The 25,536-nt window shown below is 39.6% G+C and overlaps 1 protein-coding gene across 1 annotated transcript in view; it reads left to right on the forward strand.

Moving 5' to 3' along the window:
- prkceb (protein kinase C, epsilon b) overlaps window positions 1–25,536 on the forward strand; it is a 137,233-nt gene that overhangs the window by 81,039 nt on the left and 30,658 nt on the right. Inside the window, exons 7-10 of the mRNA XM_036573827.1 lie at window positions 79–221; window positions 2,750–2,843; window positions 3,118–3,332; window positions 5,044–5,217. Coding sequence (XP_036429720.1) covers window positions 79–221; window positions 2,750–2,843; window positions 3,118–3,332; window positions 5,044–5,217 — 626 coding nt within the window. The remainder of the gene's footprint in view (window positions 1–78; window positions 222–2,749; window positions 2,844–3,117; window positions 3,333–5,043; window positions 5,218–25,536) is intronic.

Here is a 25,536-nt window from a genome sequence, read left to right on the forward strand (position 1 = left end):
ATGCACTGAAATGTATCTTAACATCTTTGGCCATCTCTCTCTCTCTCCCTACCTCTCTCTCCCTACCTCTCTCTCCAGTTTGTAAGATGAATGTACACAGACGCTGTGAAAGTAACGTGGCCCCTAACTGCGGGGTGGACGCACGGGGTATTGCCAAAGTGCTGTCTGACCTGGGGGTGACACCCGATAAAATCTCCAGCAGCGTACAGAGGAGGAAAAAGGCAAGTGGGGGGGAACAGAGGACTGTCTTAGGCTCAGAATGGGCACGACTAAAGCTGGGAAATTACTTAACTTGCTTAATTACCCTAAATGTTTAAACATGCTTTCAAGCTCTACTGGCAACACTGGCTCTCTTAACCCTTAGAAGTCTGTAGTTTTTGTTTACATTGATATATTATCTAAATATAATTATGTAATTAGACATTTATTATCATAGTTAGTTACACTATAAATTACATGTACATTCTACTTACTTTTTACATCGACAAGATTGATTTCTGACTTTTTTCTGGTTGTTTTGTTGCCAATCCCAAAAATATGCCTACAATGTAAAGAATGTTTTTTTCCCCTCCAAACAAGGCTGTACACACAGTAGTAACTTTTCGTCAAGTACAAATCATAAACAGATCTTTCATCATCAATTTACAGACAAAATCTTTGAGTCTAAATAAAGCATGGTGATAACTGCAACTTTTAACACTAGAAAGGCCAAATTCCTTAACTGTAGAGGTCATTTTGACGTTTGAATTTTACAGGCTTATTTATACCACAATTGAAAATAATTAAAAAAAAACAAAGATGTTTGTAATGTTAGGATAAGTCACAAAAATGTCTGGATGACAAATTTCAATTATTAGTTTTAAAATCATTTATTAATTAAACCGTAAGTGTCAGTACTAGTACTGGAAGACAGAGACTATGCAGTTGGCTTTCAATGTCGGTGGCCAATTAATCAAATTGGCCGTCACAGGAAATTGGATAAATTGTTCATGTAAACTGCTTGAAACAGACTTATATTCATAAAACTAGCATATATATATATATATATATATATATATATATATTATATATTATATATATATTATGTAAATCTCTCAATTTAGTTAAATGTTATTTAATATAATCAGCATGAAATTCATTCATAACAGATCATTCTGCTGCAACTTGTACATTTTGTGGGCTGTATGTGTGAATACAGGCCAGACGTAAAAGCAGGGCACATTTGCCACCCCAGTAAAAAAGTGATGTTTCTGCAGTTGGGACTCAACCGGTCACTAGCTCGAGTGTTGGCATTTCATTAATGTCCAGTTAAAGTGCAAGGTTTGCCATATATTTACAGCCAGCTGAAGCTTTATAAGGAATTTGATGGGTTTGTATGCCATAGCATGTAATGTTTGATCTACTCTGTTGTATTGTTAGTGTTTATTCTATTATAGTGATATTTTGTGATAAGGAGAGTAGGCTACTGAATAACCACTGCTAAAATAACAGCCCACTCGCTGGAATAGTGGACAAAAGAGCTGGCTCACGGAGACGAAAAGCAGTCTAATGTTACTGATATCGGTCTCATAACAGTGTCAGACTAAAATATGCATTAACTAAGTAAAAGTCAGGGAACAGACATGGGGGTTTTATTTTGCCGAAACAAAATGACCACGTTGACCTTTCTAGTTTTAAACTATAAGATTAAACTATAAGATCTGGGAGAAACATAATATTGTAGGCTCACAGAAATATGGGAATATGACCAGCTCACTGCAACATGCAGTTTTTGATTGGACAGCTTTTGTTCACCACTTTTTGCTATAAATCCCTTATGTGGCAGTTAGTCTCATTTCTTCTGGCTTCACTTCACCCTTCTCCAATCACATTCTCTTTTTTCAGCCTCTGCAGTGGATTAGACTGCTCTGCTTATCACTCAGAGTCCAGTCCAAACTCCTCTTTAAGCTTATTTCACTCTTTCATCTTATTACTGTTTTTCTGTGAAGTAATGAAATTTACTAACTGCCTTGCTTTACTTGTAAAGTACAATGTAAGTAAGCTTTGCTGGCTGAAGCCCTATTTGAGCTGGATTAGTTTTACCTGCCGTGCTACTCTAATTTCAGTGATTACAGATGAGAGCTATGGCTTTAAAGCAGTATGAGTCCACCGTCTGCAACAATGAGTAATACTTCTAGAGTGAAATACCTTTTGTAATTCACTGAACCTGGAATTTCCCAGTATTCAAAGTGACCTCATGGCAATGTAATAGTGAAAGATGATAATAGACAACAACACCTGTTTATAGCTTATGCCTCTAAAATGACACATAACATATACAGTTACAGTTTATCTTCATTTTAGATCACCTGTAAGCTACGGTATTTGTTTTCTGTTTCTTTTTTCCATGCTTGCTGTGTGCTATGTTGTTATTGTTATTGGGTGCATTACCGCTGTGTAACACTGACGTTTACATCCAGGCTATGACATTTTAGTCTTGGCTGTCTGTGATAATTTGGGGGAAATGACAGATGCTTTATCCTCTACATCATGGTCCAGTCAAACCCCTTACAGATTACATTACAGAACCTCCTCTCGTAATCTAGGTCAAGTATTGCTTAAAAAACTTGCAAGTTTGGCTGCATTTCTACATAAGCAGGGTTCTGTATTGCTGCTGGCTGATTGGGATGGTAGAATCATACACATAGAATGTATTGTATTATGTATAGTCTGGCATGGATTGATTTTGATGGTACTGTATTCTCCACAGATTAGTCAAGGTCCAGACCCACAGCCTCTACCGATATCTCCACAAACAGAGGAGGATCGCTCCAAATCTGCCCCTACTTCACCATGTGACCAGGGTATGCACACACTCACCACCTGTCAGCAATAATACATGTTTATAACCTAAACTGAACCACTTAAAGGTCTGAACCTGTAGATAATATTTAGTCAAATACCAAGGCTGTTTGAAGGCTAAATGAAGTGTTACTGTATAGCAGGGACAGTTTCCAGTGCACACCCATTGATGCGTACACTTCAAGCTGAGTTGTTCAGATGAGAACTTACAGCAAACACTTTAAAATGATTTCGTTAATATTTGAAAATTGCCTCTCTCTGACTCTCTTCATGCAGACATGAAGGATCTGGAGAATATCAGAAAGGCTCTTTCGTTTGACCACCGCGGAGAAGAGACGAAACCAGCAACGCCTTCATCTCCAAACGAGGGCGGAGCCGAAGAGACGGGAGAAGGCAGAGAAAACGGGGAAGTGAAGACGCTACAGTCGAAAAGAATGAGTCTAGAGGACTTCTCCTTCATCAAAGTGCTTGGCAAGGGCAGCTTTGGGAAGGTGACCCACTCTACAATTCATCATTCAGTTACCAACATATCAACGTTTATGCCAATCTTTCAATATACTATCAATATCAATCTTATTATATTATGATATGATATTATATCATATAAATCTTGTATCTGTGAAACAGTTATATTACTTTACCTGATGGTTCACTGTATTTTCAGTTTTACACCTGCTTATCCAGCTTTTCAGCTTTTCTTCTGAAATCAAGAGTATTAATAGGGAGTTTGTCCCCCTTTTGCTGCAGTGAGATCCTCTACTTTTCTGAAAGGCTTTAGACTAGATGTTGGAATGTTTGATTCAGCCACGAGAGCATTAGTGAGGTCAGGAACTGATGTTGAGTGATTAGTTCTGGATCTCAGCACCTAATCCAACTTTTAAGCATGTTGAAAAAGACTTCAAAATAATATATAAAAAATAATATAACGTAGTATTTATGTCAGCATTTATGAAGTCAGTATGATTTTTTTTCTCAATAATGACTGACGCTTAGAGTGATACGGCTAATAATTTAAGCAATAAGCTTAAAGAGAAATTCCACCATAACTCATTCATTAGGATGTAAACAAAGGGTGATTCAGGGTGATTTGTTATGAAATGCTCTGTTCTAGAAAAACTTAGAGTCAGAATCGTTCACTGTGGTGGTGATAGGAACCAGACGTCTGACAAGTTTAACATCTCTAAGAGCTCCCTCACAGACAATTATTACATGAGATGGTTATGAATACACTGTCTGATGTCTCAGACATTGTTTTACAGTTGTTTTGCGCTAAAGTAGTGACATGAAACCTGAAACCATTCATTGCAGAGGGGTACATGCAGGGTGTACCAAAATAGTCCCCAAAGAAAACATTTTTTCAGATTCACCACTGTTTTACCCTTAACAACATTACTTCAAAAACTCGGGAAACGTGTAGGTTCACTGGTTTCTTTGGATAGTAAATTAAATGTGACCTCTGGTTCTGATCAACACCACTGCAAAGAAATCTGAGTCGGTTTGCTATCCAGTGTCGACCAGAGGAGGGTTGGGGGCTTGGACACAGATTTTTCTGTAAAGCTGCTTTCTGACAACACCCGTTGTAAAAAGCACTACATAAATAAACTTTGCTTGCTTGCTTGCTTGGTTTCTCTACACTGAGCCATTTCACATCAAACCACTCTGAATGACTTTGTTTAGATCGCAACAATTGATTTATGCAGAAACTTCACTGGAAGTCATTATAAAACTTAAAGGTAGGGCCTTCTAGCTTGGAGCATGAAATGGTATCATGTTTTTAAGTGTCAGAAATGTGTGCCTCATCCTTCCTCTCAGCTACTGCTACTCTTGCTGATATATAACTGCCCATAAAGCATATTTTCCTTGGATGGATTCTGATAGTGGCCGAGAATTTGGCTAAGCCGTGCTCTTTTGGTAAGCTTTTCTGATTCCCAGCCTTCCTTAGGTTGACATAAACGGGGGGCATAAACTGGCCTGCTTATGAAATGCTTCATTTGTGAATTGCTTTCACGGCCTATAGCAGCTGTAAAAGGACTCCATTACTCTCTGTAATGCTCCTCTAAATCACTGCCCTCATCTTCCCTGATCTTATGGAATATCATATATATCAATAAGAGATAATAGCACAAGTCTGTCAGTCTGAGCTCCCTTCCTGCTGCATGCTGCAGGCATTAGTGATGGGTTTGTGTCTGGGTGTCCATGCAGGTGATGTTGGCTGAGCTGAAAGGCACAGACGAGGTGTACGCAGTGAAGGTGCTGAAGAAAGATGTGATTCTGCAGGATGATGATGTGGACTGCACTCTAACAGAGAAACGCATCCTCGCTCTGGCCAGAAAGCACCCTTACCTGACCCAGCTCTTCTGCTGCTTCCAGACAAAGGTACAAACCTCATCCACACTCTGAATAAGAGCATCAAATATTTGTCCAATCCTGATAAGACCTGAACGTTCATTCGCATTTCGGTTCGGTCAGGTTTGGCCATCATTTCCCAGATGTTTTTTGCACTCAGATTTTGACCTTTGGGTTTCCCCCAGCCCATCTCTGCACACGGATTTTCTGCTCTACTTTATTCTTTCTCCACACAACTATGCAATGTTAAACTATCTAAATATGCCATTCTGTAATTACATATGTTGTTGTATGCATGTGCATGAATGGATGCCAGGTTTTGACAGACGTTTGTTGGGCTACAGTCAGGGTCAGGTTCTAAGCTTGGTGCTGTGGGTCCAGTCTGACTCTGAGTCTGAGTTTAATTTTTAAGTTTTATGCCCTAAAAATATTAGGCATACTGTCTTAGCACAGCCTGTTTCATTCTGGCTTGTGGTACTCATTTAATTCCAGTTTAAAAAGCATAGTGCTGGTTGCCATAATTGACCACTAGGTGGAGATCTAACCTCACACCACATGACCTCTACAACAGTTGCCACCAACCCTCTTCCTGGAGATCTACCTCCTTGCAGGTTGTGTGCTGAAAAAATCACCAAAGTGTGGAGTTGGACACCCTGTTTTATTATTCTATGCAAATGCTTGATGTTGACGGTTTCATTGCTATTTAGGGGTTTAAGGCTTTCATTTCCAGTGTTATATTTCATTTGCATGTAATGCGAAAGGGATGCATCTGGTTACAGGATCTTTTTCATGTTTTGCATTGAACCCAGTTTTGAAGTTCATCTTAGCATCGAGCGTGTTTAGATAGATACGCGTATGTGTTTAGATTATGGTTGTCAGACAGTTTAAACAATGAATCTTGATTAATCCTATTATCTTGTTTAGTTAATTGTCATTATTCGCATCGCAGGACCCTGAGAAACATTTTGCCACTTAAAAAGCAGTTCATGTTGTTATGAGCGGAAAAATAAGCTTCATCAGTATGTAGTTATTACTTTCAGTAATTCAGTAGCATTGATTTCATTGTGTAAACGCAGAGTTTATATGAACTGAGGGCTAAAATCATGTGAATGCAGGGTGAACATGAAAATAAGATGAACACAGTGTCCAGTTTTCATCACCAGTGTGCAGGGAGAACAGCAGTGACTGCATGTCCAAACTCCTCCTCAGTTGTAGTGTCTTGCTTGCAGATCACTGTCCTGCATAGTCTCCTGAAGCGTCCTGCATTGCTGATACTACTGATATTGCCACGTCATCGCTGTGTTTTTCTTCAGCGTTTTGTTTTTAATGTTCTGTTTTATTAGACTTGCTAGCCTAAAGAGTGATCTGATCGGACTGCGGGTAGCAGGGTGGAGTGTAGGTACATTGATTTATATTAAATTCTTTTGTCGTGCACCTGCTGTACATGGACAAAATAAATAGCTCTTCACGAGTAAAACAGGCCAAGATATCAGAAAACCACTTGCTAGATGGGGTTGGTGGGGCCATATTATTGATATTATTGGTTAGTAGTATTTTCCCCACCCTGCTGGTGCATGGTGATGTCATCAAAAATGAGAAGACGTTTTAGAGGCAGACAAAACTCATTATATTTTGATGGAAGTTGACAGGGAAACAAGAACTATGTCTTTTAAATGTTATCATATGATGAATTTGTGCTTAATATGACTAGGAACATGAAGAAGCAAGGTAAAAAAAAGGAGCAGTCCTCAGAAACCTCCAACTTTTTGCTTTATGTTGTGATTGAGAAAAATGTGGACTGTGTTGGGGGCCCTGAGAACTGGTATGAGAGCCGTAAAGAGCCAATTGTGTTTTTCAAATCTGTGAATCGGAAGAACTTCTTTAAAGTTTAAAGAACGTCCCCATAATGTAAAAAGTCAAGATTTTTCTAGAACCGTACATCCAAGCCAAGAATTAATAAGCTTTATTTTTAAGGCCGCTTCCACACCTACCTTGTTTGGTGGGGATCTATTATATTTTTCTTCGATTTGGACTATTTTGACAAGTGTGAACAATCTATCCGTACTCATGTTCTCACCAAATAACCAAACAAATAACCGCTTCTAAGTGAACTCTGATTCAGTTCCCCACTGGTGGGGACCGCTTTTTACAATGTTCCTCACCAAACTAGGGGATTCAATATCAGAGCATGCCATCTTCTAGCAACTCATCATTGCTATACCAACCACATAATATGCCTGGTTTAACATTGAGTCGTCACAAACGCTCATATGGTTCTTACAGCAGGAGCTGTTGCTAATAACAGCAGAGCAGCCATAAAATGCCTTTTACTTTGGCACATGGATCATGGAGCATATTTTGGCCCAGCATTAGCGACCAGATTGGTTAAATTCACATTGACAAACCAATCATAAAAACACAGGAAGCAGGTAAGGTTTATTATTTAGGGTTTAATAATTGCTTTGATTGTGATACACATAGATGTTAAGCATCCCTGTTTGGTATTTTCTGTTTTTTAGGGTGGCAAATGTGGGAGTAACAGAGCACTTGTATCCCTGCAACATTTCTGACCAATTGACAAACACCCACATGTGTAATTTGGTGCACTTTAGCCACTGCAGTGTGAAACCAACCAAACTAAATGAAAAAGATACAATCACCAAAACCCGAACTCTGGCTTGGACTTCAGCAAACAAGCTAGGTGTGAAAACATCCTAGGAGTGCTGATTATATCTAGTTCCTAGTCAAAAAATACGCTCTGTTCCTGACCGTTGACTCCCGCTGCCCCAAAATCTGCAGATTAGAGTCGGACAGCACAGACTCGAGGCTATAATCGAAGTAGAAGTTGTATAACGTAACCCAGGCTTTAGCGGACGCTGTGCAATAGAGAAACTAGAGCATCCTTGTGTCTTTAATTGTGGGTACACAGCTTTCTTTATTTGTCTGCTTTGCGGTCTGTACGTCTGACTCATACTCATACGTGGTGAATAGAGGCGGGTTTAGGGAGCCTTCACCTCGCTCGGCCTTTTTGTTTATTTTCCCCCGGCTCGAACCTGCAGTTGGTCATAATGATGGCGTCCTACTCCCTCTAATTTATTTATTTCTACCGTTTCCCCAAACAAGCCCGAGAACATTGTGTCCTGGCGGTCGAGAGCAGAGGGAGGGGAGAGAACGGGGGTGAGTGGGTGGGGCCAGCTGAGGAGGAGCAAGAGGAAGGGAAAGGAGCTGTGGATACAGGCTGGAGGAAGTGGAAAGAGCAAGTTTGAGGATGGAAGAAGGCAGAAGAAAGGTAATGAGTCCTGTGAGGAGGGCCGAGAGGAGGACAGCAGTGCTGAGGGGCATAATGCCGGACAGTGGTGTTGGGTTTGTTTTTAGGCCATCCGGGATCTAAAGATCATGTCCACAGGTTTGACCATGGGTCAAACTTTATCTGAAAGTGAGAATTTAGCAAAAATGAATTCTTATGAAGATATAAACCTTGTCAGGTTATAATCTCAAACCTACTGACATTGTAAGTTTGTTGTATGGCTTGAATTATATCTACTTTATTTGTCCATCTTATAGTGAAAAACATGTTGAAACTGTGTCAGACATTCAAGGGAAACATGTTTAAATTTGATTTAAATGAGTGTTTCTCGACCCTGGTCCTGGAGGCCCACTGCCCTGCACAATTTACCATTTTCCTTGCTTTAATGCACCCACTTCAACTCAGTAAGGGGCTGTTAATGAGCTGATTAGTTGGATCAAGTGTGTTGAGAGCAGGCAAAACACTGAAAAGGGCAGGGCAGTGGGCCTCCAGGATCAGGGCTGAGAAACACTGATTTAAACTATTGCTTTAAGCTACTGGTAATTAGAGGCATCAGAAAAATAGCATGAACACAAAACTAAAAGAAACGTTTTACAAAAATCAAATGAACCCACTTATCCTAGATGTAGTTGATCAGCCAAGACATGTTTGGAGTCCAAATTTTGCTTCTTTAGCTTAAAACTGGAGCTGCGAGGCTAAAACTCAATAGTCACCCAAATACCCCAAATGGTTTCTGTAAAAATACATCAAGAAAATTCTTTAGACTAGTTGATGTGGTTTGTGACACAGTAGGACAGTGTGGAATAATTAAACCCTTGTGTGGTGTTGATGTGTTTGTTACTCAGTGGTCTGGTGGATCTACCACATTATTGTGTTTTAAATCAATACAGTCATAACAATTTATGTAAAAATACCAGTTTAAAATGTCACAAGTGGCCAGCATAGGGTTCTCCTTTAGCAGCTGTAGCCAGTCAGCAGCCTGTCCATGTTGTCCACCCTCACACACACACAAACACACACACACACACACACACACACACACACACACACACACACACTAACAGCAGGCCATGTAGGAGGAGAACAGATAGTAGGACACAGCACCTCCACACTTTTACTTCCCGCAGGTAAAAAGCAAAATGTGGACCCCAAACATTTCTTGGCTTTGAGTAACTTGTGCAAATTTAATTTTTGCCAAACTCATCCTTCATGTTTGTCAGATATGTCTAAACTGCCATTACCATCACAATTACTGCTTCTCTCTCTCTCTCTCTCTCTCTCTCTCTCTCTCTCTCCCTCTCTCTCTCTCTCTCTCTCTCTCTCTCTCATCTAACACCCATTGCGTTCATTGTTCTCAGTCTGTTCTAATGGGCACATTAGCCATGTCTTTGCTCAGTGCTAAAACAGGCGATTGTTGTAGACCTTACATCACGGGGTGCTGATCCTTATCAGCCCTGATGTGTATTCCATATGCTGTTTGTTTTCTTTTCCCCACCACACACCCCTTGCACACACACACATTGCATTAGCCCACTTGGAACAAATGTTCCATGCAGCATCTCTTTGTCACTTTGCCACTTCGGTGCCGTTATTTTGTATTTTTCTTTTATTCTGCACAATTTCCTCTGCCTCACTTTCTTTCTGTCTCTCATTCTCCCTGTGTGTTTCACTACCACACACTAATACACGAAGACTAGGCCTGTGCCAGTAACAGAGACCTCTTTTTCGGGCACCTGGGTGGAAGTTTCTAACACTTAAGTGGGTACAGGAGAAAATACAATGATAAAGTGTGAGCTGAAGGTTAAAATCTGTGTAATAAAAGAACATAAACAGAATTTTCCCATAAAAGTGTTGTAGTTCTTGTAATAAAGAACAGAATTGCAAATATCAAACAAAACAGCTGTCTGAGGCCACTTAGCTTAGCTTGATGCCTTGATCGCTAATGCCATTTGACATAAAGCCGTTTGAAATGACCCCCCTCCCGAGAACTGTAGCTGTTTTATCTGATGTTTAAAACCTGACACTGAGTTCTGAGGATGTCCTAAAATGTACACCACGATATATGGGCAGCTTTTTGTACAGGCGTGATCTCTACCGGCTGCACTGAGCGCAACTGTGTTTACAGAACATCTGTTAGGTAAAAGAAATGTGATGTTAAGGCTTCACTATGTAAGATTGATGCAGTTAAAATTGAAAGAAAGAGCATTACTGAGTCAAGAGGAAGAAACACACTAAAAATGATGTGCTTGTGCTGCTGCGAGTCGCCCTGTAAAGCCTGAAATAATCATTTAAAAGTTGCAGGAGTTTTTCTGACGCATTACATGTCTTTATGTATTAATGTTTAACACATACAGACTCAGAAAGAGGCTTGATGTTAAGGTCTAAAACGCAAAATCTATATTATACTGATTAAGATATGATGACAATAGTAGACTCAATAGTCACCAAGTTTTGGTGAAATCGCAATCATCAGATTCATCCCCTCGGGGGAGGGGTCTGAAGCACGACCGGCATTACAAAATGTTCTTCCACACATTGCATACAATTACACATTTCCACCAGAGGGGTCTCCAAATTCATAAATCTTAAGTAGTGTAGCTTTAATCTAGGACATCAATTAATGTTAAAACATTAATGTTAACAATGTTAAATATTTAAAAGGTCAGATATATTAATATGTATGAATACTAATGTCTTCCTATGGTTTGCATGAAAGACATGTTTTTAAACTAGCATCCAATTTGGTGTCTACCATCACTCAGGGCTGTTACTGCGGTACTTTGGTAAACTGTCACTGGACACAGGGCTAACACAGACACACACACACACACCACATACTCAGGGTTATTGATTGCATTTGCTCAGGCAGTTTATGCTGGGCTGGTTCCATGTACTTTATTCGAATGTAATGATAGATGCAGGCAGTGCAGCCAAGCCTGCATTACCAAACCCTCCACACAAAAGCTCCAAAGGAGCTGTTGCATACAAAACACAGGAGATGGAGAGAGATTATGCACTAAGGCATTAGTGTGCTGGGCATGAGATGTGTTTCTGGGCACTGACTGTCCAGTCGTGTTCTTGTACCTTTCCCACCAAAGTGTGCTGGACTCCCTCCATCACTCTCTATTCTAATCAGATCTCATTGAATGAATGCAGGTGAGCCGACATGCGTTCCCTTCTCTTTTTTTGTTCCTTCGCTCTCCCCCCCTCTCTCATCAGCTCTTTGTCACCCCACACGTAGCACGCCAGGGTGACCTCTTGTTGACATCACTCCTTCCCTCGCTCCATTTCATGTTCCCTCTATGTCTAATTTGCCATCAGGCACTGCCAAGGACTCCGCTGTCTGGACTTGCTCCCCACAGCCAAAGCGCACAACCTTTCTGTTCCCTCATCCTGCAGAGGCACCATCAGCAACCGAGCCGCTCTCACACTGCTGTCACGGCAGGAGTAATGACCTGTTCTCTCTGTGCCAGCCCCTGTTCATAAGCCATATGGAGGGTGTGATTTACCCTGTTGTGGTCAGACGAAGGAACAAACGCAAGAAAGAAAGAAAGAAGAAAAATGCAAAGACAAAAAAAGAAAGAAAAAAGCAAAGAAAGAAGGAAAGAAATGAAGGAAGAAAGAAAGAAACAAGAAAGTGAAAAAAGAAAGAAAGAAGCAAAAAAGGAAAAAAGTAGGAAAGCAATAAAGAAGGGAAAATAAAAGAAAAAAGGAAAGAAAGAGTGAATGAAGGAAGGAAAAAATGAAGCAAAGAGAAAAGACAGAAGAAAAGGAGGAAAGAAGGACAGGAAAAAGAAAAGCGATATTAGAAAGTAAGAAAGAAAGAAGCAAAGAATGCAAAGAAATAAAAACGAAAGAAAAATGGAAAGAAATGAAGGAAAAAAGGAAGAAACCAGAAAGTGAAAAAAGAATAAAAGAAGCAAAAAGGAAAGGAAAGCAGTAAAGAAGGAAAAATGAAAGAAAAAGCAAAGAACAAAGAAAGAAGGAAGGAAAAAATAAAGCAAAGAGAGCAAAGAGAAAAGAAAGAAGAAAAGCAGGAAAGAAAGAAAGAAAGGAAGAAAGAAAATTAGAAAGAAAGCAAACAACTAAAGAAAAATAAAGAAACAAAGAAGCAAAATTAGAAACAAAAAGAAAGATGCAAGAAAGAAAAAAAGAAAAAGAGAAGCAAAAAAGAAAGAAAGAAAGACACAAAGAAGGAAATAAGAAAATGAAGCAAGGAAGGAAAAGAAAGGATAGAGTTAAATTAAATACCAACTGACTGACAGAAGATTCAGTTTATTGTCTATGTGAGAACAGAGATCAGAAACAGCTGATATAAAATTGCTGATCTGAATCAATTCATTAAATCATTCATTAAAAATCATAATATCGGCTGTTTATCAGAAAACAATGAAATTTCTCAGTTTCAACATTTGATATGTCATCTTTGTACTATTTTCTATTAAATAGAACTGATTTGTACATCATTTCATTCTGTGTTTATTTACATTTTGCACAGCGCCCCAGCGTTTTGTAAACGGGGTTGTACAAAGATTAAGAAAGAAACCCTTTAAATGGTCAGGAACCTCCAGTGGGCCCAGTCTTCTGTTCCTCTATTATATAACTTACGAGTTACACAGTCAGTTTACATTGTTGTCTCTGAAGTAACTCAACAATAAGGATGTAGTACGTCTGTGAATTTAAGGAGTTAAATAATATTTAAGGGGTTAAGTAACCTTTTTTTAAGTTACGTCACAGGCAGTGAGGGAGAGAGGCAAGCATGGTAGATAAAGAAGCCTTTTTTCTAGAGGACGTGAGGAAACGTCAGTGTGGAAGTACTATGTCAAACACTCAAAATACACTTCAGATATATAAATATAGCTGCAGGCAACAATGTGGGGTCAGTACAGGGTCCTTGCGGTGGATGTACAACAGGAAAGCAAATATCTAATTGTTGAGCTGTGGCAAATGCTTTATGGGGAAAACCAGTGAACAATGAAGTCTGTTAATATCAGTTGTATCTAGTAGTGAAGCTTTAAAGGGGAATTCCATCATTTTTTCAAAATTTCTGCATAATATAAACATAGTGATGCAAACTTATTCATAGTGATTTGATGTAAAAGATTTTGACAAAGATTTTGTTTACAGTGGTGGTGATGAGAGAGCAGGTCACAATGTCTATAACTATATCCATAAAATATATCCATTTTAATTACTATCTAAAATGCCCAGTGAACCTACATGTCTTATGAGTTTCTATATGGAATATTGATAATGGTAAAGAAGTGGTAAACCTGAAAAAAATAGTTCTTTTTCGGTAATATTTTGCCTTACAACACTGCATGTACAGTTATGTGCACAAGTTTAGGTGCCCCTGGTCAAATTACAAGTTTTGCATGCTTGAACCTCTTTTCTTTTTTTTTAATTTAACATACTGGAAAAAAATGAACCATGTAAGTTATGACACATTTAACATTTTATGTTTTATTTTTTATCTAACTTATTTTCAATTCAACAAAAAATCAACAAAACGTCATTTTACTGAGGGCGTTCACACTTTTGCATACAACTGTGCCTCACCACCATAAATGTGTCTTAAAATACACTTTAAACTAAAATCATTTTGAGCTCAAAACTGTTGTGAAACAGTGTCTCAGGCATCAGGCAGCGTATTCTTAAACATTTGTGAAGTCGTTTTCTGTGAGGAGCTTTTAGAGGCATTAAACTCTTCAGACATCTGGTTCCTATCACCACCACTGTGAACAATTCTGACTCTTAATTTCTCTAAAATGGAGCATTTCAAACTACCCTCAAAGACTTTGCTTACATCTTCATGATTTAATTATGCAGAAATTTTGAATATTTGGCAGAGCTTTTATTGAGCTGACATGTGAATGTAACTGTTCCAGCATTTCAACTGAAGCAAAGCTGGCACAGTCATTGATCACTACAGCCCTTATTGCTGTGCAGACTAGGTCCAGTGTTGTTTAAGATATATAATGAGTTTACTCTGTACAGCCTACTTGCAGGGATTTTTCCAGTTTCTGTTTTTAATGAATTAATTTATTTTTTTGGCCAGGCTGCTCTCTGTTTTGTTGAGATATGAATACGAAATAATTTTCTAAGTTCTCAGGATGATGACATCCGACTCCATTAGACTGAGAAAGTGACAGTAAGCAAATCACAGCAACGTCTCCTGCAGAGGCTTGTTAGAGGCAAGTGCAGAGAGCATAGCTGCCAACTTCTGAGTCAGTATGTTTAAAAACAGAATTGTTTTTTATGGTCTAGTTGGTCAAAAGTCACTACAAATAAACATGATCATGTGAAGCTTCTTAGTAGTATGGTCAACTACATGCACCTCATTCAAAGGTTTGGAATCATTAACAATGTTGTTATATATACAGTAATATACAGTAAACTTATAGAGTGTGGATTTAAATACTATAAACACTTCAGCAAATGATATTTTTGATGTTTTATTCTGTATTTACTTTTATATCTTTTGTCAACTTATCTGCCTTCAGATTTTCACAGATCTTCACAACTGTAATGTGATGATTTCTGGACATTATTTTCATTGTCACTTCATTGATGGTGTTATGCAACTTTTTCAGTCATTTTCAAATTTTCTACAGATCCGTTCATCATTCTGAGCACATCTACAACTTATGTTAGAATCAGTGTACACTTGTCTGCAACCACGTTGTTTTTGTTTAAATTAAAAATATTGATTCCAAACTTTTGAACGCTGATTCCAAACTTTTGACCGGTAGTGTATCTAATGCCGTAATGAAGGCTCCACTTATTCCTGTTTGTTTTCTGTCTACTCCTAATCTGTACTTCACAGTACAGGTGATGGATTGTTATTTCTCTCTTTCTCTGGCTTGTCCGTGGAGCTTGACGGCACTTTGGATCTCTCCCAGGTGGTTTGGCCGTGCGCCCGACGCTTGATTTTCTGTTGTTACTCCATCCATCGGCAAGTTGGATTGGAGCTCTTCGACAGCTGCGCACACGGCCAGACCTGCAAACCGCCATCAGAAAGCGAAATGCGGACCGCAACACAGCGGAATGCATATCCCGATTTAGAAGCCCAGCTTAAGCACCCATTAATCAAAGCTGCGGTGATTAATTGCGTACATTAGCAGATAAAATGCGTTGCGTGTTTGCCTTTCAACACGACAAACAGCTCAAAGGAGAAATATGGCCCTTCTATGTCATGTGGGGTTTGATTTCGTCCTCTCTGTGTTTTCCTGGGTGGTTGTTTTTGTAGTAATGGGGTGGAATTTGCTTCTAAGGAATGCCGCTTTACTCCTGGCACTCATGCTGGCTTGTTTTTTTGGAAAAGACAATCTGTGCAGAGTGTGGGGAAAACTTTTTGAGAGAAAATTATCTTTTAAAAACACACAGTCATATGCAAAAGGTTGCACACCCCTGATCGAATGAAAGTACGTTTCTGATACAGGAAACATGCTTCTGTACTTTGTCAGGTACAGTTACTGTTTATTTGCTGAACTGAACGTCCAGTAAATAAATAGAAATTGTGCACTAAAATTTGCAGAGAAAAGCTGTATTTAAGCTTGTTCACTGTAGAGGGTGTGTTAACTTCTTTTCACTTAGAAAATCAACAAAACGTGTTATTTGACCAGGGGATGTTCAAACTTGTCATGACAAAATTTTCGGTCTTCTTTCATTATCTTTTTTCCGAATAATTTTGGAGCATTTCTGTCAGGCCATTTATCATGAAACATTAAACATGTTCAACAAGGAGGGGAACTGACTGTAAGAGAAAGACAAAATGAAGAAACAAGGTTTTGTTCCAAAAGTGATGGTACATGAATGAATTGTTTCATGTTTCTTATCGCTGTTGTTGGATCAAAACCTCATATCTCTAAAATGGTAACTTTACAGGAGAAGGAAAAAACCTACTTTACTTTTAATGAAAGTCAATGGAACCAGACTTTTTTCAAGTCATTTTGGGCCATTTCTTTTGGTCCATTCATCACAAAATTTACACACAATGTGAAGGGCAACAAGCATTTTCAAATTATGTCAAAAACTGAAAAACTACAAAAATGGAGATACAAGGTTTTCTTCCGACAGCGGAGAAGTTCCCAAATATCAGGGCACGATTATATATGTAAGCTCACACTCATGTCTGTCTATTAGTATCTATGTGTAGCAGAATGTTTCAGTAGCTTCTGTGTGTGCATGCCATCATTAAAATGCCCCTCTCTCTGTATGACGGACACTGCCGCAGCATGACTGTGTGCACTTATTTACGTCATTAAGTATCTCACCTTCGCCAGAACTGACAAAAGCTACTATTCAGTTCCAAGTATATGACATAGATACTGTAAAATGTCTCATTACACTCGGCAGGCATTGCAGCGTGCATTCCAAGCCTGTTATTTAGAGCCACTGTCAGCACCACCACTAACCTAACGAAAACAGAGCAAAGATACAGTCGTATGCAGATGTTTTAGCGCCTCTGGTCAAATAATTTTTATAATGAAAATAAGTTACACATCGTCTATATAGAACACACTTTTGCATACTTTAATGCACAATGACTGTTTATTTGCTGAAATTAATGCATTTTGTAAAGTAAAATGTGGCCTGTGAAAAAAAGTTATGGCACATTTTATACTGTATGTTTTATTTTTTTCAATGAGTTAAAATTAAATTACACAATTAAATAGCAATAGCGCACTAAAATGAGCAGGTCAGTTATTTTCCACAAAAAATGTAGTTTGACTGGAGGTATTTATTTTTTTGCATACGACTGTACATACAGTATGCTTTAGCAGTTTTAGCTGTTAGATTGTCGTCATGAAAAAACTGCAGTAGAAGCCTTCTTGGACCAGAGCTTTATCCAAAATACTAAAAGTTTTTAATTAACACTCTCTTTTATAATAAGCCATGTAGCATAGCACATCATTTGTTACATAATCTCAGTCGTTGTCATGTTTACATAGTGCTGAGTTGTTTTAAGTGAGTTATAACGGTGCTGGGTTTCTAAATTTGCATCCAGGACAGCACCCAGTCATCAGGTACTGTCTGAACATCTGTGTGTCCATCTCTTGCCATGCTACATTTAGCTCAAAAAGCTTTTTTTTTCCTCCAAGCATTCCTCCCAGAACAGGCTGTTCCCAAACAGAGCTTTTATATGTTCATCAGCATGTTAAGGCCTGAAACAGTCTGAACAACTCAATTAAGAGCTTTGTCATCAGAGAGAGTGAGAGAGAGCGAGAGAGAAAGTGTAGTTTGTGGGACTTGCACTGTGTAAAGAGAGATCCATCAGGCCAGTGTTTGTTGTTCTCTCTTTGGAAAGTGGGTGAAATTTCTTCTGCAGTGGCGAGTTCCATAAAGCACCCTCTCAGTGGGTGACGCGTGACAGCTTCTTGGCAAACAGGGAAACGTTGGTGTGTTTTTCTGTGCAAAGTGCTTAAGAGTCAGTGGTGGGTGTTGAAGTGGGGCCTGTGTGTTTGTGCATGCGAGTATTATATTACTCCTCTCACGTCTAACACTAGTTCAGGGTCATCGTCTGTATCATTGCTTCGAGATTTCTCAAAGCACTGCATTCCCAGGCTGCCTAGAGCATGTATATCTCAACCTTGCAGCTAACATGATGTACAGACGGGGGACAAATGGAAGGAAAAACCTGAAGAAGTGAGTGGAGAAACATAAGTGCAGATGCTTGAAGACAACTCTGCATGACACATTTAAGAAATGAACAGGCTTTCTACTCTCATGCTTTTTGCCATGTATAAAACTGCTGAGCAGGCCCAGTTGACCTCGATTTTGGATTAAAATGGCAAAAGGAAAAATGGAAGTGATTTTGGAGGAGGGCATGAATGGCATCAGCTCACATGGCCTGTATGTTTATTGCCTGATGTATTTATTGTATATTATGGACTCATTTCACACTGTCGTGTATCTGCACTTCATGTAGTCCTGTGTAACGTGCTGCTGTTGTGTGTTGTACCAGGGCCTGAAGACGGACATTTTATTTTACTGCATACAGGTTATTTTTAGGAAAGAACACTTGACTTACCTTGACTTCTTTCAATAGGAAAAGTGGCTAAAGTGACGCTGCGTTTAGATAAATAAGTGAATAGGGTTGAAAATTGTGGTCAAAAGTGCACGTAGTGCAGTACGACAGGAAAAACAGAGGGCCAACTGTTCCTCAGATGACTGAGAATTAGGACTGCATATTTTTGTTGTTAGTGTGATATACTTACCGTTACAGGTTGCCGATGACAAAACAGATCAAATTACCTCACATGTGCGGCGCTTAAAGGTGCCATAGAGTGCATTTATTCAGCATTTTAAATTATTCACTAATGTCTAAATAGAAGGTATGTGACTTTGGATGGGGTGAAAAATGCCCAACTGCAGTTTCTAACACCCATTTACAACCCTATGATTTAGCCCTAGAATGAAAGGAGCTGTGCCCCCTTTTGGGGGGGGCTCATAAATAATATGATGAGCTCAGCTCCAGGTTGCTGGTTTACAGCGAGGCACTGCGTGGCTCACACAGAAGCAACATGTCGAAATAGATACAGGCAGGAAAATAAAATGAACCTCCATGTAAATAAGCTACATCGTCATACTGTTTAGTTAGCTTTGCTAGTTACTCAGAGCTTTCTAGTAGCTAATGTTACCTGTAGTAGCTACTTGCTTTTCGATATCGACAACGTGAAGTTGTTAAATCACTATGAAACCCTAAAAAATTAACATCACCTGGCTTCAACCTTAAAAAATCACAAAGCATAGCAAACTACTTACAGGTTGCAGTTGGGGTTGGATGCTAATAAGGGTGGAGCTGCCCCCCTCTCTTCAGTGTCAACTGCAGAGTGAAGCCTGTCAACAGCTTGTTTTGTGAATTTTCTGTTCCACCTTACCTGGTGCAGCAGGTTCATTCTGGCACCTGTACAAGCTGTAGCATGTAAGGTGGAATTACATTAGATTAAGAAGCTGGCGAATAGGAAGCCAACTTCAGCCTCGTTTAAAGATGAGCATCAGCCATGCCAGTTGACCTTGGTTGGGCCTTCAGAAAGAAAGTTCCTTGGGAAGGATATAAGAAGTGTCCACATCCTGCTCACAGCCTGGAAAGGTACATCTCTGCACGCAGTCCACCATTTTCTTGGCGTTGCTTTGTTGTCGCATGAAAACTTTGGGGGCATAAATATGAGTCAGGTTGATACATAACAGTTATGATTTTGGAAATGGCCAGTTTTACTACCCTCTTTTGCAAATGACGCACTGAGCTCTTCTTATTCAGTTATGCCAATGTAAATACAGTTTATCATTCTGTGGCATCTTTAAGTGACATAACTAGATTGGTGGGAACGTATTTTAAGAAGTGCAGCTGGTGCTTCCTTGTGCTGGGCCTGAACCCTGCTCTCCTACAAACAGCGAATTACAAAACACACATACGCACAGCTCAAAAAACTACTGTATCCTGAACTACAGGCCTATAAAAATGCTTAAAATATGATGATTATTTACTCTGTGTTGTGTGCAAAATGCTTAGACTGTATGATAAAATGTATGAATCAGTGACTATTGTCACAACAAATCTGCATCATCGCAAGGAGCTTTTTTTGAATTAAATAGATATTTATTAATTGTTGCAGGCACCTCATGAACTCGCTCATATTTCACAGGCTACGAATTCTCCACAAGGGGGTGCCATTTGCAGTCAAAATGCTTTTGATGCTTCATAAGAGCAGTGCTTCTCATCAGTGACACCATGTGTCCTTATTCAGCCTTACAGTGCACAGAAATGTTCCTGCATTTCTAATGTAAGTAGCTGTTAGTATTTCATTATTTTTATTTTGCACAGTAGTGAATGATGCTTAGAAATTGCTATTTGCTTAAAAGAGTGGTTAGGTGTCTGTACTTGCAGCACACTCAGTCATCCTATTTTAATAATGACCTGTCACTTCTCATATCATCAGTGTGATATCCAACAACTTCATTGAGCATCACATTTTATGTCCATGTCATTCAGCCTTACTGAGGATGTCAATGCAGGATGTGATCAGACTGAGTCAGCAAGAATAGCAGGGCTGCAGTTCATAAGCCCCTCATAACAAAGACGAATGAACATTTTAGACTTCAGTGGTACAGAAACTACCAGAAGTGAGATATTGATAAAAGTCATAGGGTCAGACAGGTCATCCTCATTTTTGACAAGTGGGCTACTGCAGGTTGGTACACCAAGAGAACAGTACAGGCCTGAATGCTTGACCCTGGCAGTGAAGGGACTCTTCCAGGATGACAGTGCCCCCATCTACAGGGCATGAGGGGTCACTCAGTGGTTTGATGAGCATGAAAACGATGTAAATCATATGCTAAGGCCTTCACAGTCACCAGGTCTCGATTGAATATTTGTGAGATTGTGGACAGACGTGTTAGACACCATAAAAACGCCAGATGAGGGAATGTCTTTGGGAGGAACAGTGTTCCATCCCTCCAGTACAGTTTCAGAGAAGTGTGGAATCTATGCCAAGGTGGATTGAAGCTTTTTTGATGGGTCAAGGACGACCCAACACCTTACTGAGACACACAGCTGTTTTCCCCTTTGAGCAGTCTCTGTGTTCTGTACTTGCTGTAAGGCATTTATAGTGCACTCTTGAGCTGTGGAAGAGTAAACGATGATTGATTTCATGTGAAATAGATTTGTCTCAATGTAGAGAGTCTAGGTTTATTTACTGCCCCCACCATGACATCCTGTCCATCCATAATGAGACATGCATAACCTGGCATTTACACTCCCTACAGGAAGAGAGAGAATGTGTTACGTCCTACTTGGACAGAAAACATCTGGTCCGCTCAAAATTTGAGTGATTACGCTATGAGCTGCATGTCTTTGAGTGGCGGACATAGGCGCCTGAGTCTGTGTACAGAACTAAAGAGAAAGGGTGTGTGTTAAATTGAACACACTGTGCTTTCTGGTTAAATGCCGCTGCAGTTTATGAGTGCTTCTTTGTGCATGGATGTGCATGTATGTATATATACACAGCACACACCTACAGTGCTGAATAAACTCCTTGTATGTGTCTGTGTGCGTAGGCTACGTTTGTATTAGCAGTGGCGAACTGTGACTGCTAGACCTTCAGTTTGGGACATAAATGTCAAAACAAACTCAAAAAGAAAAAACTCTAACGCTAATTTCTGCTAGCACCCCTGTGAGATTGTAGTAGTATGTTAGCACTAAGCTAATGGTGACTCGCATAGACATTTTTGGCTGTTCTAGATTAAATGCAGACATCTGAAGCTTGTAAACGGCGTTTTGTGTTTTATTTGAAGCTGATAACAGACATATTAACATAGATTTAACCTTGTAGTGACCCCTTCAGTGACAAGACGCATTGGTTAAGGCTACTACTCGTACTCGCAGTCAGTGACGTATCTAGGACTCCTGGAAGGCCTATTCTGGCCTTAAGTGGTTGATTCTATTGTCCATTTCTATTTGGTTCAGTGGTTAATCTGAAACATTAGGCCTTCAGTCCAGCTCCTGAAGTCTTAACCAATGGCTGAGCCAGAGAGAAAAAAAGCCCTGGTTGGACAGTTTTCTGTTGGGCATTTCAAGAATTTGACCCTTTCGCTTTCAGCAAAAACTTAACAATTTAAGCAAAAACAAAAAGAGTATTACTACAATACTTGCAGAGATCAAATACAACACGCATTATGATTCAGTTATAAATAAAAATAAATTAATTAAAATGTATTACCGATGCATTTTTTTATTTCTCCGAAATCATTAAGCCTTTTCTGAAGGCCTAGCGGGCCCTGAGTGTTCCCCACTGCGTATTAGCAATGTGCTTTGCAGTGCCTAGTTCTGGACTTAAGGATAAACATTCTTGACCATTGTCCAGCGCCACACATAATGCACACTGCTCTGAATTTTTTCATGGTTTCCTGTTCCTATCAGCATCACAGAGCTCTCCATTTTTTAAGCCAGCGCACAGTGTTTTAATCTCGCAATGGGGAGCAGCAATTACTTAAACCGTGAAGAAAAATGGGCCACAGTTTAGGGTGAATCTAGCGGCCCAGCAGGAGAAGTCTTAATCTGTTTTCTCCCTGCGCTCCTTAAGGTGATATTACTTTTCTTGTTTGTTCAAGAAAAAAAATGTTTTTTTTCTATTTTTTCCTCTTGGAAGTAGTTTTCTGAGAAGGTGGTTTCAGTATTTCTTTAATATTCTGAAGAATGTTTTTCTTCAAAAAGTAGTGGGCACACACACACACACACACACACACACACACGCGCGGCTCATGTGATCCATCAAAATCCCGATCTGCCACACACTACGCCCCAGCTTGTTGGGTCTTGGCGGTTTATCTGGAGATCGAGTCTTTTCTCTTGTACGGCGCAGGGACGCCAGTATCTCTACATTTCTAATTGGAGGCAGGAAATGTTTATTCGCGTTTGATTGGGTGGGCCTTTGCTGCGTCTCTGGGAACAGTTTAAACAAACTATTTCAGCATCCTGTTTAAATTCGCTTTCAGAGAGGGAGGACAAGGCGAGGCGGGCCTTGCGCGCTTATGTAAGATACGCTCGCTCAGCCTGGAAAGAAGCCTCCGATTCTGATTTTACATCAAAAAATTCTAGTTGTTTTATCAAGACCGATCGTGCTATCTGGCCACGCAAGAAAGAAAGGGATTGTTCAAGTGACCGCAGATGTGTAAAGTACGTAACACCCTACATAATGCGGCGAGGCCTGGCGAGGACCTGCCACTGACCAGGAGGAAAAGAAGGAAATCAGACAAAGAGACAGAGCGGGAAGAGTGGGACATTTGTTTCAGCATAACGAATAAGAACCAAAACGCCACAAAAAGAGGGCGGCGGTGGGCACTGAAGCGCCGCCAATCATACAGACAATTAAATAATCAAACACATTTACTTGGAAATTTCCATCTTGGTTTTCCAGGTCCAGTGCCCAGTCCCAGATCAGTTCCAGCTCTCTCCCAGGCAGCTTTGCTCTGTGTTTTGCGCTACCACTGAAAGCACCAAAAGGGTTCTGAGAAGCAAAGCCATGGAAGAACCACTTTTGGTTCCCTAAAGAACTACTCAATGAATTGTTCTTTAAGGCACAAATGAGATGTGAGGAACCTTCACATTAAGTTTTTAAGCCTTTAAAATGTTTTTCACACTTTGGGCTCCCTGCAGAACTTTTCGCTGGATGGTTCTTTAGCCCCTTAAAATCACAGGCTTATTACATACTAAGGCTTATTACTCAGTAACTACAGGAACTTCAGTGCAAACTGGTTGAGCTATTCTTAGGTCATAGAACAGTGTAATAAAACTTTGGGCCTGCCGGTGGACCCCAGCCATGGAAGGGGTTAAGTCACTATTTTTGTAAATGAAATGAAGAACCTCTACATAAGGTGAGAGTTATTTGTCAGTTACTAATTCACAACAACTGATCCAAACCCTTATAATAATTTATAACAGCTTATTCCAAATTGCAGCATTTGTCTTTCTGAGGTGAATAAACGTCCGTCAGGCTCCTTCTGACAATGTTTTTAAAAAACAGTTAAAAACATATTGACTTTAGCGTTTAACTAGTTTTTTTTATTGTTTCCTTTGTTTTTACTGAATATTACTATTACTTTTATTTTCTTGTCAGCTGCATTTTTATTGTAATTTTTTCTTTTTTTTATTTATACTTTTATCTTATGCTTGTTAATTGTAATTACTAACATATCCATTTTCTGCTATTTGTTTGTTTTTTTTATTTGTGATTATCTTTATCTTTTTTCTCTTCCTCTGTTGTTTTTACTTCGAGCTGCATTTTTAATGTATGAAAGGTGCTATATAAATAAATGTTTATTATTATTATTATTAATGCTGACAACCTTTGTGAGCGTTGCTTGATGGAATTTAGCCTTTATAAATGTTTATGTAGGTTTATGTTGTCATTAAAGGCTTACTTAGGTGACATCTAGCCTTATGAATGCTGCCCTTCACTAAAGTGCTAACCTACTTTTCAAGAGTGTACAGCTCCCAGAAGCTACTTTTCCTCATAATTTGCAGTGTTTATTTTTGTATACTTTAAATGTCAGTTTCCAAATCACACAAAATGTGTCGCAATCTATAAAACATAAGAGAACCTGTCTGCGTTCTGAGGAATCTTTCCTATTCCATTATTATCAGCATCAACACGATCCGTTGGGTTGACAAGTTTCTGCAGGAAACTGCCCAGCAGGTCTTTCCAGACTTTTAACAGACTTGGGCTTCAGACTGAAATCCACAGGTCTTTTCACATTTTGCCCAGTAATTAAAATTGACTGATGCTTGGTTGCCCAGCTGAAGAGCAACTGATTTCAGAGGTGGACGATTGGTCGTGCAGAAGTTTAGCTTTAATTCCAATTGCAGCCAGCATTTGCAGATGTTTGAGGTCTGAGAACACTATTCATAACTTGGATCCATCACTGGAAGTGGAAAAACGCAAAGGAATGGGGCATTTTATTTGAAATTAAACAGAGATGTGTTGCAGGGAGGACAATCAGGAAGAAAATGTACTGCAGGTGTAAGCTGACGTCACCGCAGCGCAAGATGTGGATCTGTGGTGGATTAGCTGAACCGCAGAGCCAAAGTTCGTTGCGGTGGAGTTTATCTCGTTGCGCAGGAGGAGATCATCTCTTCTTAACACCGTCTTATGAAATGCTGAGCTGATCTCGTGCTAAGCCATGTTTATTGCAGTTAGGCTATATTAGATGAGGGGCATTAACAGGTGCTACTGTGGACTTTGTGATGGAGTCATGGGAAATGCATAGGGGATGGATTGGGGACGGACCCACCTGCTGGAACCAACAGCTTTCCCTTTTTTGTACAGAATGTCAGTCACCTGAGCTCTTCAGCCTTAGGAGACAGGCAGTCACTCATCAGCACGTCACAGAAGTCGCATGTCAGTAATGCTGAGAGCACACGTTCTGCCTTGTTGTTGAAAATGTCGTGTGATCAGGTGTTGTAATTCGTAGCCTCACATCTTCTTCCGTGCATATCTTTATGATTCTAAGACACGATGGAATGTGTTGGTGGCTCTGAGGTA

Source organism: Colossoma macropomum, unplaced genomic scaffold (genome assembly GCF_904425465.1).
Source record: "Colossoma macropomum unplaced genomic scaffold, Colossoma_macropomum, whole genome shotgun sequence".
NCBI classification, from domain to species: domain Eukaryota; kingdom Metazoa; phylum Chordata; class Actinopteri; order Characiformes; family Serrasalmidae; genus Colossoma; species Colossoma macropomum.